We start from the raw sequence: 20,023 nt of genomic DNA, 5'->3' as shown, positions 1-20,023 counted from the left end.
TGGCTGTGCAGGGAATGTTAGAACAACTGTGCCGTGACTGCAGAGTGCTTAGAACAAACAGAAGGAAGGGAGCCGCTGCTGCTCAGGGTGCTGAATGCAGGGTATGGGTGGCTCACTGCTTTCCCCAAATCCTGTTCAGGCAACAGGTGTCAGCCTAAAATCCAGCCCAAATTCTCATCAGATCAGATCATAATGTAAGCATAGGAAGAAAAAGGTCAATCTACGGACAGGCCCTGGCCGCACCAAAAAATTGGCTTGGCCCTTCTTGGAAGTTCAAGCAAAAGGAAAAATGAGGTGGATTGTGTTTCCCTGAGCTTTGACAGGGAGGGCAGCAAGAGCCGGGGCCCGTGGGGAGGAGGCAGCTTTCTTACGGATTCCTTGATGTGGAATGAGAAAGACAGGGTGACTAAGCGATCTGGGACTGGGATGCTTGAGATAATGGGGCTTCTGATGAACACTGAACAGTGACAGTTTTTAATGAAGGGAAGAGTTCAAGCTTTTGAGATTGAACCAATGGTCAGAAAATGGAAAGCCCCTACCAGATCTCTGGTTTCGCCTGCAGAGAAGGACCACAAGACTTTTCTCAATTTTAAGACATTTTCTAATATACCTTTTTCTGTTTAACAGGCAATGAGGAGGACGTCAGGGCCTGGGGAATATTCTTGACTACAATTTCCCCCTCAGGTCAATACCAGTAGAGTAAGCATTAAACCGGATCACTCAGCAGTCAGCTGGTCCAGACAGGCCCGGATCCCATGGTCCCTGGGCTGGCAAATTCTAACATACGAACTTCAGTTATTTTACTTGCAAGAAAAATTTATCTTTTCTAGTATGGATATAGTATCTACCAGTCTACTTTAAAATCAGAGGGTTATGTAGAGGCAGCAAGGAAATTCAAAAATTCACAACAAGGCTTGAATGAACTTGGCTTCCAATAATGTATCACAACTATTTGTGGATTTGTAATTCATCATTTAAACTGTCTTACGTGGAATCAGATTCGGCATTGCACTGGAGAAAGAATCCTACGCTTTTTTGGTGTGGTCTGTCTGGATAAAAGCGAGGCATCACCATGATCTTCCACGGCAGATTCCGCACAAAGCACGGAGGGCTAAGGACCGACTCACTCAGTCTGCTGAAGCGCTCCACAGTGAACTGAAAGGTGGCCTCGGAGCGCCAACTCGTGTCTGCAAGAGAACACCTTGTAAGTCACAGAGCCCAGGCATCGCCAAACCCTGGAAGCCCAACGACCAGAAACTATCCTGCATGGCTGCGATCTAACTGCTGGAACCCGGCTCTTTGGGAAAATGACAACGGCTAAAGAATGACCCAGAGCAGTGAGGTGGCGTGCAGCTTCTGTGACTGAATCCGAAACTCAGGAGGCTGACAAGACACACCTGCCTTCCCTCCTGGACTCAAGAGTTTGGGGTGATAAGAACATCTATTCTACTCTATCCTCGTTCCCCAGTAATCCTGAGGGGGGTGGTGAGGCCTTGGAGAGGACGAACGACCAGCTCAGGTGACGATTGTTCAAGGACAGGACATGTGGAAGAAAGGGCTGGAGGCCTGGGCCGAGTCTGGAGACGAGACACCGAAGGGGCACTGGATTCCCAGGCACAGGCGGCCTTCGGAGGGAGGGAAACAGCGATGCCCGCAGAAGCACGGCACTATTTAGAGGCAAGAAGGTTGCTAAGCAGTTAGCCTAAAAATAAATGTTAACTTCATTAGCTCACAATTTTTGTGAAATACCAGCCTGGACTCCCTAAGGGGAATAATTTTGTAAAAAGAAAGAAACTGATAATCTTTTCAACATGAATAATATAAACTATTAAATTTACTCAGTAAGAATGAAGGCCAATTAAAGGAATTAAGGATTTCTCAAAAGTATTGATCCAGTGCCTCTTAGACTTTCGATGAAAAGTCACACTAGAACTTGACCTTTTACTTATGGTGACTACTCAATTTACAAGCCACACAGGCGTCCAGTTAGCTTGGACGAACCCAGCAGTGTCCATAGATGGGCCTCTCAAACTCCTCCCATGAAGGAGCAGTCCTCCCAGGGCCAACACCCATCTGCTACCGGCTGGCACTTTAAAAAATGTAATGGAACTGCTGCAGAAGGTCCAATTGCTATACAGATTTCCAAACATTTCACTTTCTCTACCTAACCTGTTGCAGACTGGGAGCAGCTCAGACCAGACCAGTCAGGGACCAGAGCCCCCCGCGGGGAGCAACAGTCGGTCTACAGAACAGAAAGCCCCTGGAAGGCTTGCTCTGGTTTACAATCAGGTGCTCTCCTGACGTTCCTGGCCCCAGGCTCCCGATGCACAAAGTGCTGGGAGCTGACGTGGGGAAGAAGAGCACATTAGAGCACACTCCCTTCCTTCACCAAGACAGTCAAGCGCTAAGGTCACAGACTTCTCTGCACAGAAAGTGCTTCCATTTGGGTCTATCTGAACTTGTTCTTAGGAAAACATGTCCATCAGTCCTCACGAGAGGGTAGTATTCTTCACCAAAGAAATAAAAACCGGAAGTACACGTGACAGTACTGTTACCTTCTTTTAAGCCAACTTTTTAACTGCATGTAACCAGACTCAGCAGTCTGCAGAGCAGCCCTTCGGGAAGAAGGACAGCTGAACGTGGTGAGTCACGTCACGAGGCGCATCACGCATCCAAGCCTTGAGTGGCAGTCTGACCCTAATCCTTTTGAGGGACAAAAGTTCACCAAAAAGGCAAGAACTTCATTCGGGGTAATGATGTCCAGAATGGCTTAGCAGAAAAATGGGCCACTCTCCCAGACACACAAATCACATCTGAGCAGCATTTAAATTCTGCAAGGCGGGTAAAGACAGATGTCACTTAATTCCCACTTCATAGCTGACGAAAAGGAGGCTTACTGAGGTTAAGTGGCTTATCTTATCCAAGGTGTTTCACAAAGTATCATGGGGGGTTTCAACACCCCAGAATGTGGACCCTAAGCTCAGTGCCCAGCCTGGGGTTTGTAAAATGCTGTTCTAGAGTTCAACTCAACCCTCCACTGCACACAGACCTCACAAGCTCAGCCCGCTTTGTAGGGACCCAAAGGCTGAAAGCAGCCAACCAAAAATCCTGGGACGCTCGTCCAGGACCCAAGGGCCAGTGCCACCAGGCCCCACAACTCTCATAGTTCACCTATTTTGTTTTCAGATACAATTCCACTCTCTGCAGGATTAGATTTTATATAGACAAAATTGATACACATTATAAATGCCTTTTTGTTCTTCCACTCCACACTTCAGTCAAATTCCTGAATTGATCTTTAAATATTAAGTAAGACCAACCAACGGTGAACTCAGCATGGCACTGAATCCATGAAATGGCACACCCTTCAGAAGCCAAGGGGCTCAGTGGCTCCACGCCTGGCACCACCTGGTCTCGGAGCCCAGTTCATGATGGCAGAATTACACGCTAGACACAAGACTGCCTCACATCCAAGGTACACTCTCAGAACAGACTTACCTTCCAAAATACGCTGATCACAAGTTTAACATGAGATTTTTGTGAATAAAAATGTTACCCTATAGCTCTAAACTCTTTGTACTAATTAAACAGTTAATAATTATATCAAATACCAAAAGGTCAAGACAGGAGACTCTATTAAAAAAAGCAGAATCAAAACCCATCTTTGGCAGAAAGGGGTGGTCCCATTACACTCCTATGAGGAATTACATGACATTCATAAACATCTTTGTCCAAGAAAATTGTGAAAGGCACTCAAGATGCTATGTACTATTTTTGCAACTTTCTCTGTGTCTGTAATTACTTAAAAAAAAAAAAATTAAAGAGTAGTACACTTGAGATTCTGAAGGATACCCTGTATCCTGCAGAATTAGTATTTCATCCTAATAGACTCTAACCTCCCTGGATGCCACAGGGCATGTTTCATTATTCTGTGCATCTCATCACCATCGGTGACAGGATGGAATCCCACTTGGTGCAGTCATCACGTACCCTCAGCTGGAGGACCTTATAACCCCGACCTTCCCATCTGCCCCCAGAGGGCAGCATCAGCTGTCACAGAGTCCTAAACCACCACTGTGCCCATTCTAACACCAATCTTATCTTCACAGGGCAAAGGCCAATACACCAGCCTGGGGTTCAGCTGAATGAAAAAGTAGACCTACTACTTTATTATTTTTTAATCAGCTTACCCTGAACTTTTCCCAAAAGGCACTCTAGCAATAATTTTATCAAACCTCCATTTTTCAGTCTAATGCAAGTCTTTGCAAGTCCTAGTTAATCACCCCTAGAAATAATGTGTATTTCATGGATACCAACAATCGAGATCTACAACCATCTAGATCTGCAGGGGCTGCACCTGCTCTATAACATCTCATGGTCATTTACAGAAAACCTGAGGAAGAAATTAAAACGAAAGAGAGCATAGGTACAACTAGAAAACAATTCTGACACTTGCCCATAATCCTCTGTTAACAGGACTTTTAAATGTTCTCTATATCAATTAGACATTTTTTCCAATCTGTGATTTTCCAATCTTGTATTTAACTTTTGAATAAGAGACTCCCCTTACAGAGAAGGCCTCTCTGCACAGTGGAGACATTGATAATTCTAATCCAGTGTTTCCCAGCTGTGTGCCCTACTTTAAGACATTAAAGGAGTCAGAGAAAGGGGTTCTGAACTTCAGAGTTTTAGGGAATCATTGACAAAAAGCCTTTTGGAGAAACATGTTAGGACACTGAGGGCTTGCAGAAGTCCTGCAATAAAGGAACTTGCCTTACCCAGCATTTCTTAGACTCCCTAGATTCCTGAGCACTTTTCACAGCACACTTTTATCTTGGAGAAGACTGTTTCAAAATAGCTGTCACAGCCGGGAAAATGCTGCCTGAAACTGAGACTACTCCTCCTATCTGGACCCAGAAATAGGGCGTGCCTGCCCCCTCCAGACAGACATTGACCTGTCAGTCTCAGGAAGAGTCTGTGCTGTGGAAGGCCATGCCACCTTCTCCTCCGACACACTTTTTCCATCTGTTAACTCAGAAGAGCATTGCCCCATTCCAGGGTCTACTGTTTATCACCACTGTTTAATTTAGTAAAATTTGCCTCAAAAGGAAAGGGATTTTAAGTACATCATGATCTCATTAACAGTGGTTCCCAAATGAGGCAATTTGGGCCCCAGGAGACATCAGCAGTGCCTACAGGCACTTTTTATTGTCACGACTGTGCGGAAGGGACGGAGGTGGGACAACACCAGCATCCTATAATGTGCGGGACAGCCCTCACTGCAAAAAAGACAGGCCAGCCCCCAAAGGCAACAGTGCTGAGGATGAGAGCCCTGCCCTCTCTCTACATCTGCACCTTCTCCCACCCCACCCCCACCCCCACCCCAAAAAACATGCCCAAATGTTAGTGTGAGATGCTCTGGGAACTAGACGGGAGCTCCCTGACCCGGCTGGGCCAGTTACTGCCCCACAGGTGACAAAGACCATCCCTGACCAACCTCACACCAGGCCTGGCTAAGCCTTCCCAGCTACACTCTGACTCACTTTTGGAATCTCTGGTGTCTGAAATAAAACCAAGAGCCCAGCAACCAAAAAGACCACACCCACACCATCGCCCTTGGTCTACAGTGGCAAGCGCACTCCACAGGTAAGAAAGCAGCGGGGTTTAGACCACGCCTCTTTACCTTCCTCAGATATTGCCTCAGCCAGCTGCCAGGGGGTAAACCGCACTGTGAGAGAACTCTCAACTACGGCTGCAGTTTCTCATGGAGGCTGAACTTTTGGCAGGAGGTCTGAACAGCAGTCCTTCTGGTGGTGCAGCCCGTGACTGACGGTTTCTTTCAACTGCCCCGTTACTCCCCTGGGAAGGACACAACCCTCATGAGGATTGATGGACATGCTTTTGACAGAACATGGTTTCATATTACACTGCAAGATTCCAGGGGCTGCATAAAGGGCTTACTGGCTGCTACCTTCTCAAGATTTTGACCTCGCAAATGTACAAGTCACATCGTCTAATTATAAATAGTCTCAAAAGAAAGTGATTTCCTAGGCACAAAATTTCCATGCATATACATATGCATACGCTTTTTGCATAGATGCTATAAATCAAAAGTTCGTGTGGGAGAATGAAGCCCAAAGCTCGATTCTGATCTCACACCTAACGGGAGTGGGGAGAGGTTGTCAGCTACACACAACTGATCTATACACTACACTGAGAGTACAATGAAAGCCAAGTTCTAATGTCTAGAAGTATCTTGCTGCAAACAAAAAGGAAATGAGAGTAAGATACACTTGTCCTGAATATTAACAGAGGCCGGAAAAGTGCAGGCCTGCCTAACTGGCCATCCATCACAAATGCCTGTATTTAAACCTTGCTAGGCTGGGGAGTCAACTTACCCTGAAATTTGTAGGCAATCTTGAAATTCAAAACCAAAACAAGTGCCTAAGTTTTCCTTACTTACAACCCCCCTGAGAACTAGCTACTCTTAATTAAGAAACCTGGACATACTCAAGGAAGAAATATGTATCCTATCTATTTACGTCTCTGACGGTTTCCAGCCCAATGTGAGTGAGCAAACCCTCGTGCTTACCGTCCTCCATGTCCTCCTCCGTGTTGTGGTGCCCATCGCTCATGGCTACATTCCCGTTGATGACAGGGTTCTGAGTAATTCTTGGTGGGTCATCTGTATCTCCAGCTTTAAAGAAAACAAAAAATTCCACGGCTTTTACCTTTGTGGCTTGGAATAAATAAGAAAAACAATTTGTACTTTTGACAATTTCCAGTACTAGTAAGTTCCAACTGTGCCATAATAAATGCATTCTAACCCAAAATTTACAAGTATGTTTACTATGAACTTCTGTCACTTTCGAAATACTAAATGGGATTTGAACACACACTGTATCATACAATAACTGGCTCCCTTTACAATGTTACTTACTTTGAAATAGGCTTCTATTCACTGAAACTCAACCTTAGAGAAAAATTATTGAGGGCTTAATAAACATACATAAATGTGCATTATAACTTGTTACCATGGATACATCAGTATCTTAAAACCTCATATTGTCATTCTCAATGTGTCACTGGACAGTTACTGTAATTAAAACATAAATCCATGCAGAAACCATGACAGGAGTTTTAGGGGGAACAGAGAAATATGGAAAGGGGCCCTCTGAGGGGACTGGCAACTATAGAGTCTGGAAAGGACTGAGAAACTAATGAAATGCTGCCACTCTAATGCTTGCTGAAATCTGGCTTGGAAAACATTTACAATTCAAAACTTTTAAGTGGTAACTGGCAGATTATAAGGTCTAAACTCCAATGTAACATTATCAGCACTATTTTCACTCATTACTTTAAAAACAATCTTACACTAACATTTGTCCCCAATTTAAAAGGGAAAAAACTATGGCAAGCATTAGGAATTAAACGGCCTCTATTGGCCGAAAGGGCCATACTTCACATCTAAATCCTCTCCTCCTTCCACGTGTCAGAACAGCTCACTGCAACTCATGCTGGCCCCCACCCCATATGCTGCCTATATAGTCAGCTCCCTGGTGCATCAGACTCTCCAGCAGAAATCAAGAGTCTCACCTACAAACAGATGAGATGTGGTTTTAAAAATAGGTACATAGGTGTGTCCCAATATTTCAGAGGCGTTCTAGCATCCAGATCAGCCTGCGGTCTGATTCAGCACCGAGGACAGCAACCCTTCCCCTGGCCCCTCCCTCCCTCTCCCAACACTCTTAAAACCCCAAACTATCAGGTTACACCTCTCCAATACTTCTTGAATATAAACCATGCTTTTTTTTCCTTCTTAAGCATTTCAAAAGACACCTTAGAAATCCTTGGAAGCTAAGAAACTAGCATTACCACCCAAATTTAGACAGATTCCAATCTTGATACTCTTCAGTTGCTTTATTAAATATCAATATGCACAAAATTAATAATTGTTAAAAGCCATTTTTAAAAACAATGATATATACATATTTTTAAATGGCCCCTCAACCATCCAATCCTGACAAAAAAATTGGGAGAAGTAGGAAAAGAAGAAATTTTGCTGTTGTTCAAACTCTAAACTCTAAACTACATATGCTTAAAAAAGCAAAATGAAAAATTAGGTACTTTGTCTGAAATGTCTTTCATGCACATCTATCTTCCTAAATTAACATTGAACCATCATTAAAAAAAATTTGAGGAAAAGACCTTATGAAATTAACTATAGCATATTCCATCAATGGAATACTGGACAGCAGTTTTTTTTAAAGGTTCTCAATCTACCTACATGGAAAGTTCTCTAAGTTACGTTAAGTCAAAAATTAAGATACCAAGCAATAAATATTATCACATGCAGTCTTTGTTTTGGAAGATAAGAGTATGTTGGAGTAAGAATATAGAAATTCGCACTTCCCTTCACGTGAACAAACACTGGGAGGATGCCTAGAAATTATCACAAGGTTCTGCAGAAACAGAAGTAGTGACTCTTCACCCGTATACACAGACGCACTCCTCTCATGGGAATGCACTATAAATCTTAAAGCAATTTGCCTGATGTATGCCTAGCACTTTTAGCTTATTTCCTCAGTTCAAATCTGCCCTACTACAATTGCTTGAAAACATGCTTTATATAATGCACAAGTGCAGAATGACAAATACAGAACAAAGCACCACGCCTCAATCTGGCTGACACGTAGATGTAAGCAGTCTAAACTGGCAAGTCATAGCACTCTACAGCTCATCTAAGACTGGGAAGACTCTGAGATTTAAACAAATCTGGATTATAGCTGAAAGACTATCTTTAAGGGTTGTTTTAGTAGCTTGGAGACAGTGCACTTTTTCACCAGAATGTATGGTAATGATAAAAACCAAGATCTATTCTATGGATCACCACCCACAACCCCTTACCGTGGATGGTGGGTTAATGAAAAAATTGGACCAGTTTTTGGCAGAATTACTGCAATGTGGTGACTGCTGAAAGCCTAAAGTTTTACAAAATGAGGATTCCTTTTCTAGTGTGAAGTAGGATTTCTCTGCTTTTGGCTCCTAAAAGGCAAAGCAAGGAGAGTTCAACAACTGACCTAGGTTCTCCTAAGCTATACCCTCACCTTTTACACACCAGGTTACACAATCACACTGGGCTACCAATTTGCTCTTTTCCACCCTTCATAGGCATGGAGATGATAGTCCAGGCCAGTGGCTACGAAATGGCAATAAGTCCCTGATTGGTCTACAATGTACATGAGGAATCTGGCTAACAGGGCCCGTGAAGCTCCCAACCAACTGCCGTGGGGCCTTTGTATGAAAAGTTGGCAACTCAAGTCCAGCTCCTAAGGGACTGAATATCCGTTAAAAAAAGCTCCTCATAAATGAATTAGTTCAGCAAGAGGATTAAAAATTTAATTAAGACACAGAAAATCCCTGAACCAGAATTAAATGATGAAAGCACCCAATATCCACAAAAAGTCTGTATCAGGCTTCTAGAAATATCCTAAATGTAAGACCGCCTTCTTTATTTTCAAAGAAGTGCAAGATAGTGGGTATGTATATTTATCGACATATATAAAGTGATCCTTCTGAATTTTATACCCCACCTATTTGGAATTTTCCAAGATGTGTTAACTCTCATCTGGCCAAATGTGAACTGTGGTCTGAAGGGGAAAGAAAAGCAATTACTGTAAAACATACGTATGACACTCATATAACAGACCATCACTTTCATTACTTGTGATGATAAAGCTTCTGATAATGAACCTTGTGGTAAGTGCCAGAGGCATAATTTTAATATAGATAAAAAAGGACATTTTTTTAAATTGACTTTAGAAACACTTGGCTAGTTACAGAGCCTATGTTTCCTCCTCTTTTACTGAGAATGCCCACACTTAGGATGCCTACAGTTACTTACATTCAGCTTTCCTTCACACGGACTTCATTTGTGAAGTCGTAACAGAACTACTAACCCAATGAACACTTGTTCACTGACTGCTATGGAAATGATATGGTGCTAACTTAGTGCCCGAATCTGACTCCTGGATAAGATAAAAGACAAAGAGCAGAATTCTGATTTGTTGGCTTTGATATTCTTTCACTCCACAAAAATTCCTCAAAAGCCCAGGGTCATAGGGATGAAACACAACAAAACTGCACAGCCTTCCAACTAAGAGTGTGTGTGCTGCCTCCAGGTGGTGTCTGGGCCACAAAAGATCCACCACACCTCAAATTCAGTCTCCACTCAGCCTCCAGATTCCTCCTTGAATTTTCCAACTACTGACACAGCCCAATGGGCACAGCCGCCGCTCCACAAAGGGCAGAAGAGCGGAGTGCCAGCACGGGCACGCAACCCAACGCCCAGTCACTGGGTCTGGCCAGTGGGGCCTTAACAGCAGCACCCCTAATCCCAACCCTGCCAGTTCACCTGCAATTCCAAGCCAAAACCTCTCTGGCTTCTCCATGGCCCTCCTCCTCTCCTCTCCTCTGGCACTGAACACATTTTAAATAGTATTATATAAAACAGAGGTGTTCAAGGTAAATTAAAACACTGGTATCTTTCAGCATTTTCCTGACTGGAAATCCCAAATATATCTCAGAAGAACGGCTGAGAAATGTCAGGACTGGCTCTGGACTCCATCTACAGCTTAAGGACCCCCATCTGAGCTCTGAGGTCACCTTCTAGTCCAAGCCTGTATTCCCCCGCCGTGGTGTCTGCATGGCTCTGGAGCACAGCCCGCTGGGCTGGGGGAGGGGCTCTCTCACCCACACAGGAGGAACTGCAGAGAATCTCTAGGAGCTCTACTTCAGCATTCTTTTTGTTAACTACTAGTTCCCTAGTTGCCAATGTGAGCTGCTAACAATGGAAATGAGGTGGGGGTACACAGGAACACAGTGCGCCCATCACAACTGCCTTGTCAGTCCAAAAACAATCCAGATGAAAAAGCTGGCTTTTAAAAAGACAAAATAGAAAACAGTTGAGCCTGAGAAGCAAAGAATATAACTAATATTAAAGTTATACATGAAAAACCTCAGCATGAAGCATCTGCACTAGCGCGTCTGCCCACAGACACCAGGCAGGTGTGCACAGCCGGGCTCCCAGGGGTCTGGCCCAGAAGGGGGCTGGGGGCTCATGCTGGGGCAGGAGCAGCAGAGAAGGGTCTGATATTTGCTTCAATTTCATGAATCTGTAACTCCCATCTCCGAGCCCCTACTGTGTGCTGAGAATCACAGACTCGGGCGATGACCACCTGGGGCCTGGGCCAGAGCCTGCTCCTCCTATTCGCTCTAGTTTCCCCCACGAGAAACCCCTTCCTCAAGGAGGCATGCTCACGCCTTCGATCAAACAGAAGTTAGACGGAGCTCCCAAACAAACCCGAAGGCACTCGTCAGGAAGACAGAAGGGGAAAGAGCTGAGTGAAGAGGTACAATGTTGAAAAGACCCAAGTTCTTTACCTATGTATACTTTTCTTAAATGCCTCCTCTCAACATAAGCTGTGCCTCACACAATTACTACATCACCCCCACTTCACTGTGGATTAAATATACTGTGAGGTAAGTAGATCCGCTTCCCTTTACTCAGTTACTCCCCCTGGCACCAATGTGCAGAATTACAGTACGGCTCCAGAACTGGGATGCCAGTGTTGGCAGCATACTGGTCCTACTCCCATTTACTTGCACTCACTTTATAACACGCGTAGGTTTGTATGTCCACCAGTCAAGGACTCTCAGGTTGCCATTTTATAGCCACACCCACCTCCCTTCTGTGCACCCCCTCCCACAATCCCTCGAATAAACCCCATCTCCGTCACTTCAAGAATGCTATATAAATGGATACACAGCATGTAACCCTTTGGAAGGCCTTGTCACTCAGCACAATTCCCGTGAGACTCACATCAACAGCTGGTTCCTTTCCACTGCTGAGCGGGATCCACGGCAGGGCCACTACCTGGCCTGTTAACAGTGGGGCTGTTTCCAATTTGGGAATCTTTACAAATTAAAGTGCTATAAAAACTTTTGTACAGATCCTGTTTCCATATTTACTTTTATTTTTGCATTTTAAATAATGAAGTGGTCACAGTAACAGGGCAAGCAATCCAAAACAAAGACAGGACATAATTGTTCCTGTTCCATCCCAATACGAAGGAGGCCACTGTTTGATGTGCCACCTTCAGGGCTTCCTCAATGTTATGCAACAATACGCATGTATTTTACTCATGAACAAAAAATGGAACTCACATTCCATGAATGAACGACCGCTATCCCAAGTTAGAACACACAGACACAGGCATAAATATGCACACGGATTTGATGCTGAATAGCAATGTAAAGGAAATGTCCCCTGCAGACCGTTTCCTACTTTCTTTGCCACCTGAATGAGGCTACAGCCAATAACTGTACTGAGTTTAGTCTTGCTGCACATTGTCCCCAGGTCATCCTTCTCAAATACATCGGGCCTCCCCAGGTAGTTACTCCTCCCAAAGGCAATTGCCAGCAATGCATCCAAGCACCGGAACACTACCACACACTAAGCTAAATGGCAGGATCCACCCAACCCCCACCCGCCGCCAAGTTCACACACTGTTCCTGAGAACTTGTCCAACTAGGTATGCACAGCTCCATTAACTTTCACTTTGAAGAAAAATTCAGATTCAATGTATTTCCTGACAGTCTACTCCACACACAGTCCTCAGTGTCTGGAACCCAGCTCCAAGTTCACCAGAAGACAGCTGATAACCCAACAGTGAGATGCACAAGCTGCACTAAACAAGACTGAGAAGCAGAGTGAGACAATCAGGGCTGGTTCTGAACGGGGGGGGGGGGGGCTCAGAAGACAGCAGCCGTAAGCTGTGGGGCCGAGGAAGCCAGGGCAAGAGGCAGGGAGCTCTGACGGCTTCCAGAGGATCAAGAACTCATAGGCCATGAGCTGCCATGCTCCCTAGGATGCCAGAACCTACTGAGAACTAGGAAACACCTTCTGGACGCTCCTAGAAAATGGTTTGGTGGGAAAATGCAGTGGCTCTGATGTCAACTTCAAGTCCCTTTAGGGGATTCTTCTAAGGCAAAACTGGGCCTCATCCACAACCATGGGATACACCCAGTCCTTGGCCAGAACCTGGAGGTAATGAAGGGGTGTCATTCTTAAAAGAAGACAAGGATTGGACTGCAGGTCCAAATGACTTCTGCTCACAGCCCAGGTCTGACAAACGGTCCCTCTCTTCCAGGACTCAGTCAAAGGGTGGGGAGAACCACTGCCCCTTTGCCAAGCTCACCTTCCCAGCTACAGTGATCGCAAATGCCCAGCGGCTGTGAGGAAGCACCCAAATGCTTCCGGCCCCTCCCTCTGCGCCTGGCTAGGAAAGGGAAAGCTCTCAGAAGCAGTTTCTGAATGTGGTCCTAGGTGGAAAACTTTAACTTATGCTTCAAAGAGATCATTTCTAACCTATTATTATTACATTACCAAGGGTTCTATGCATCCCCCAAAAGATGGCATGCCCTATTTGCCTGCAATCACACTAACAACTCTATTAACAAGACATTTTAATTATTTCTTTGCTGAACATGTCTTTTTCTAGCAGGAGTAACTTGAGAGGTAAAGGTATGCATTTCCAGCTGGGGCTGGGTAGAGCACGCTCTCGTCTTTGTAGTTAGTCAACCTACTTATCGAGCGACTTGCACAAGAGCTGGGCTGGGCAGGGCCGGGCCCTGGGTTTGGAGGGTCAGATAACCTCCCTAGTCTAGCACTTAGTTTCTTGTGGGATGAGTCAAGAGGAGATAACTGCAGAAAACCAGAGTACAGGATGGAGCCACGGGGCTTGGACAGGTACCATTAGCCATGAAGGAAGGGGCCACCACAGAATGAAGGGTAGTCAGAGAGCAGAGATCCTGGAGAAGCACGTTCTAAACAGAGCGAACAGATACAAGGGCAGCAGGCAAGGGAGGTGGGAGATGAGGCTCAGATAAAAAGAAGTGGGCAGGGCCAAGGCCATAGGGGATCCTGAAGGCCATGACAAGGACTCTGAATTTCTTCCCCAGACGTTCCCACTTGACATGCACCTGGTCCAATGAAGAGGAAGCCACCCATGGCCTTGAAAGACTAAGATCCCTCAAAGAACAGCTCTCTTGAGACTGTTCCAGTGCTTAGAAGATGGCTGTCATCCCCAAGCACCCATCCCATCAAGTCTGTCCTTACCATTACTGGTAGGAGGGTCCCATCAGAAGCCCCTCTGCTGTTTTACAGAGGACACAGTTGTTGTGGGGTTTTGTTTACTGACCTGCCCCTCAGGGCTAGCGTGCCCGGTTGGCAGGGCAGCCTCAGTAACTATGAATTCATCTTATTATTCGCAGTGAAATCATGCTTAATCAGTATCATAATCCAAAGTGTTCAAGTTTCATTACTTTGATGGTTTTGTGCAGGATTTGGCTGCACGCATCCCCGTGGCTGGCTGGGAGCCTGCGCCTAGGTGGCAGTCCTGTCCTGCTAAACCGGGACCTCTTTGGTACTCTGCCTTTGCTGGGCCACCACAGGGCCTGAGATCAGTGCCTGCAACAGCTTCCAAGTATGCAGCCTGAAGTTTCAAAGTAGACCCACTGTACTGAAACCCAACAGTTAGCTCTATACTATGGAATGATCCTGATTTAATTAGCTATATGAAAATAAAGCCCCAGAGACAGCCACATATATATCTGTGTTCCTTCCTTAAATACAACTAGTTGTTTGGGGCCTTTAGCTTGGCTTGATTATGCAAACATCATCTGCTCCCCAGAGGCTCATCCTAACTGCCAACCACGTGTGTCCCACAAACCCCTAACTGAAGGCTGGTGTGAATGCTGGCTGGGCCCAGAGAGGGCTGCCCACACTGCACACAGAAAAGCATATCACCACGCAGGTGTTGCTTTCTTACACTGAGTCTCATTCCAGAGAGAGAGAGGGCGCTATCTGTTAGGCTGTGTAGCACAGTCTGCTAGTGGGATGGAAAAGGCAGTCCCAGCACACCCGAAAGACAGAGCTCGGTGGAAGCCACAGGACTAAGGCAGAAAGCACCTAGGATACAGTAACAGCCAAAGGATTGATGTCCAGAAGAGAGTTCCTAAAAATCAAAAAGAAACAATCCAACTACAACAAAGGGGAAATTAGTAAGAAATACAAACTAACATATGTGTTCAACTTGCCTCACACAAAACCATTTTTCATCTACCGGATTAACAATAGAAGATATTGGAAATGTCAACTGATGCTGACAGTGTCCTAAATGAGTGCTGTCAAATGGCTGGCTGGTGGGGCATGAATTTATAGAGTCAAATTATTCTTCCCAAAGGTAGTATTTATTAAAACCAAAAAGTCAAATATCCTTTTTCACTCAAAATGTCATTCATAGGAATCCATTCCAAAGGAAACTAGTACATGCCCAAAGCCTATTTCTTACACCGAAGCACTATTTTTTACAGAGTAAAAATAAAAAACAACATAAAATGACCATTATACTAAAGGCCACAGACTGTATGGCTCTATTTGTATGAAGTGCCTATTTGGGGGAGGGGCACTGGAGGGGCACTGGCTGGGGTGCAGGGGTTCCTTAAGGTAAGAATCTCCCCAAACTGGCTGTGGGGGTGGCTGCACAACTTGGTGAATACACTAAAAGCCACTGAATCACATTTCGAATGATCGAATTGCTTGAATTGTATCTCAATACAGCTGTATTATTAAAAAAAAAAAAAAAAAGACTCAAGCACTTAATAGAAATGGGTCATTTTGAGCGGGGACAAAGAGTTCCCTAAGTCACAGCTGTTTCTGAGGGTTCTGCATAGTAAATGATGTACACACAGACTGAGCCAGGTGTCAGTGTGCCGTTTTCTCCATTATTTCTCTAAAAATAACATATTAAACATTCGGTGCCTTAAAAATTCAGTTATCTACAAAATTTACTTACATGGGGAGGTTCACTCAACATTCATGTAGCTTTTTAAAAAGTAAAACTATAATGAGTGAAACCTTCATAAGAGTGTATATCAATCATACCTTAATAAAAAATAAAAATAAAAAAAGAACTAAAATGAGGGGGCATGCCCACCAACAGAGAAATCCTTCGCTAAGTTATCAGATGTCCTCACGGAACAAAAGGGGCTGTCTGCACGGACCCTAGGCTATGCCCAGACCAGCCTACATTCAGACCTCAGTGTCTGCCTCTGAGGAATGTAGTCTTTCTGGCCTTCTTGCCTCCATGCTGTTTGAATGTTTCAGTAAATATGTTTGTTACCTTTGTAACAAAAGTAAAAACACAAATACACACAAAGCAAATCACAGGGCAAAAGGCGAACGAAATACTGCCTACGGCGTGATAACGCCTCCTGGCCTCAGAAGGGAAGGGAAAAGCCCTCGCAGCAGCTGCTCTTTGGGATCAGGAGGGAGTGGGGATCCAGACGGTGCTGGAACACAGCGACTGCCCTCAACTCTGTGCGGCCTACAGGTCTGCTTCTACCTTGGCAAATGGCAGCACCCTTTCTTAAATGCCTGGATTTTCCCTAATAACTATTCAAAATGACAAGGCAATTTGGTGGCAGAGGGTGAGGTAAGAGTTAGAGGGGAGATTTTAACCAAACTCTTGACTGTGCTAATTAAAACCTTTAAGAAGAAGTCAAACACAACCAACTTTAAATTGGTTCCTGTATTTGAATAAAACCGCAGACAAAACCTAGGACAAAAAACTAAGCGGTTTCTGGCTTTTTCACACATTGGGGCAGGAGGACCATGACTCATGAGGGGACCCACCTGGGCAACTCCCATTGAAGACCTTTTGAAACACTAGTGGCCCATGAAATTGTTTAAAAGTTCCTGGGAGTAAGAGTATAGCGCCCTGGGGAGTAAGCCAAGGAAATCTGGTTTTCTAAAGAGGGCGGAGGAGAAGGAGTTCAGTCTACCAATGGGTGGAGACCTTGAACATCTGTGCACTTGGCAATGTCCCCTGTGAAAAATGGGCATTCAGGGATAAAGTCTGAACAGGAGACATACCAAAAATGCCCCGTTCATCTCCTCAAATTAATCAATGTGTGAACACAATTCCAACCAACATCTCAGTAGGACTTGCTGTACCAACAGATACACTGATTCTAAAATTTATATGCAAAGATAAAGGGAAAAGCAAGAACACAGTTGGAGGAATTACACTACCCGACTGACTACTCACTGTAAGGCTGCAGCAGAGATGTCGTGGTAGCAAACAGATAAATGTCGATGAATGGGGTAGGAAGTCCAGAAACAGACCCACATGCACACGACCACTTGATTTCTGACAAAGGCGTAAGCAATTCAGTGGGAAAAGGGTAGTCGTTCCAAAAGATGGCAAAGGAATGACTGCACACCCACAGGTCAAAAAAAGAACTCAACCTCACGCCTAATACAAAAACTTGTAATGGATCATATGTAAACATAAAATTTTAAGCTCTAGGGCTTTTACGAGAAAACACAGAGTGGGGCAAATAATTCTTAGACTTACTGAAAGCAAGCTCCACAGGAGAAAATTTGATAAACTGGACTTCACTAAAACTAGAAAGTTTTGCTCCAGAAAGACATTTTAAGAGAATAATCAGACAAGGCACAGATGGGAGAAAATATCTCCAAATCATCTGACTGACAGAGGACTTTTATCCTAGATATATAGAGAACTTTCAAAACTTTATAGTAATAAAAACCCAATACATAGACACGACACTTCAAAGAGGACATAGGGACAGCAGACACATGAACAGATGCTTGCCCATTAGCTAGCTATTAGATCTGTGCAAACTAAAACCGAAATAAGATGACCACTACCCACCTATTAGGAGAACTAAAATTAAGTTATAGTGTATCAAGTGCTAACAAGAATGCAGGCCGACTCCCTCTCTCGTCGCTGACAGTGGGAATGCAGGCAGGCTCAGGCACTCTGGAGACAGCCTGGCAGTTCTTACAAAGTCAAGCACAACTCACCATCATGTGACCCAACCATTCTGTGCCTTACTCTAGAGAAATGAGATTCGTGTTCACACAGAAACCTGCAAACGAATATTTATAGGGGCTTTATTCCTAACTGCCAGAAACCAGAGACCCACATGTCCTTCAGTGGGAGAATGGATAAACTGTGGTATGTCCATAAAATGGAATAATGCTTAGCAATAAAAACGAAGGAACTCACAGCAATCAGGTAACACAAAGAAATAAAAGGCATCCAGACTGGTAAGGAAGAAGTTAAACTGTCACTGTTTGCAGATGACATGATATTGTACATAAAAAACCCTAAAGAATCCACTCTAAAACTACTAGATCTAATATATGAATTCAGCAAAGTTGCAGGACATAAAATTAATACACAGAAATCTGTTGCATTCCTATACACTAATGATGAACTAGCAGAAAGAGAAATCAGGAAAACAATTTCATTCACAATTGCATCAAAAAGAATAAAATACCTAGGAATAAACCTAACCAAGGAAGTGAAAGACCTACACTCTGAAAACTACAAGACACTCATGAGAGAAATTAAGGAAGATATCAATAAATGGAAACACATTCCGTGCTCATGGATAGGAAGAATTAATATTGTCAAAATGGCCATCCTGTGCAAAGCAATCTACAGATTCAATGTAATCCCTATCAAAATACCAACAGTATTCCTCAACGAACTAGAGCAAATAGTTCTCAAATTCATGTGGCACCCCAAGACCCAAAATAGCCAAAGCAATCCTGAGAAGGAAGAATAAAGGGGTGGGCTGGTGGGGGGAGGGGATTGTGCCCCCCGACTTCAAGCTCTACTACAAAGCCACAGTAATCAAGACAATTTGCTACTGGCACAAGAACAGACCCACAGACCAATGGATCAGACTAGAGAGGCCAGATATAAACCCAAGCATATATGGTCAATTAATATAGGATAAAGGAGCCATGGACATACAATGGGAAAATGGCAGCCTCTTCAACAGTTGCTGTTGGTAAACTGGACAGCTACATGCAAGAGAATGAAATTGGATTATTGTCTATCTCCATATGCAAAAGTAAATTCGAAATGGATCAAAGACCTGAATGTAAGTCATGAAACCATATAACTCTTAGAAGAAAACATTGGCAAAAATCTCCTCAATATAAACATGAGCAACTTTTTTCTGAACACATCTCCTTGACCAATGGAAACAAAAGCAAACAAAAATGAACACATGGGACTACATCAAACTTGAAAGCTTCTGTACAGCAAAGGACACCATCAACAGAACAAAAAGACATCCCACAGTATGGGAGAATATATTTGTAAATGACATATCTGACAAGGTGTTAACACCCAATATATATAAAGAACTCACACGCCTCAACACCCAAAAATCAAATAACCCGATTAAAAAATGGGCGGCGAATGTAAACAGACACTTCTCCAAAGAAGAAATTCAGATGGCCAACAGGCACAAGAAAAGATGCTCCACATCACTAATTATCAGTGAAATGCAAATAAAAACCACAATAAGATATCACCTCACACCAGTAAGGATTGCCACCATCCAAAAGACAAACAACAACAAATGCTGGCAAGGATGCAGAGAAAGGGGAACCTTCCTACACTGCTGGTGGGAATGTAAGCTAGTTCAACCATTGTGGAAAGCAATATGGAGGTTCCTCAAAAAAATAAAAATAGAAATACCATTTGACCCAGGAACTCCACTCCTAGGAATTTACCCAAAGAACATAATTTCTCAGATTCAAAAAGACATATGCACCCCTATGTTTATCGCAGCATTTTTTATAATAGCCAAGATATGGAAGCAACCTAAGTGTCCATGAGTAGATGAATGGATAAAGAAGAGGTGGTACATATACACAATGGAATACTATTCAGCCATAAGAAAGAAACAAATCCTACCATTTGCAACAACATGGATGGAGCTGGAGGACATTATGCTCAGTGAAATAAGCCAGGTGGAGAAAGACAAATGCCAAATGATTTCCCTCATTTGGAGTGTAACAATGAAGCAAAACTGAAGAAACAAAATAGTAGCAGACTCAGAGACTCCAAGA

The 20,023-nt window shown here is 43.9% G+C and overlaps 2 protein-coding genes across 3 annotated transcripts in view; one reads left to right on the top strand and one right to left on the bottom strand.

The window, feature by feature from the left end:
- ABAT (4-aminobutyrate aminotransferase) overlaps window positions 1-20,023 on the top strand; it is a 383,605-nt gene that overhangs the window by 160,313 nt on the left and 203,269 nt on the right. The gene's annotated exons all lie outside the window — the stretch shown is intronic.
- The window catches only part of USP7 (ubiquitin specific peptidase 7), a 61,812-nt gene that overhangs the window by 25,498 nt on the left and 16,291 nt on the right, over window positions 1-20,023 (bottom strand). The window contains exons 2-3 of one of the 2 annotated variants that reach the window (XM_036931769.2): window positions 6,593-6,697; window positions 989-1,187 (exon numbers count right to left, since the gene is read on the bottom strand). In XM_036931769.2, coding sequence (XP_036787664.1) covers window positions 989-1,187; window positions 6,593-6,697 — 304 coding nt within the window. Of the gene's footprint in view, window positions 1-988; window positions 1,188-5,683; window positions 5,855-6,592; window positions 6,698-20,023 lie in introns of those variants that run through there. The other variant, XM_036931770.2, reaches the window with a different exon arrangement.

Source organism: Manis pentadactyla, chromosome 10 (assembly GCF_030020395.1).
Source record: "Manis pentadactyla isolate mManPen7 chromosome 10, mManPen7.hap1, whole genome shotgun sequence".
In the NCBI taxonomy this organism is placed as follows: Eukaryota; Metazoa; Chordata; class Mammalia; order Pholidota; family Manidae; genus Manis; species Manis pentadactyla.
The sequence above is the reverse complement of the archived record's forward strand: the minus strand, read 5'-3'. Positions and strand labels throughout refer to the sequence as shown.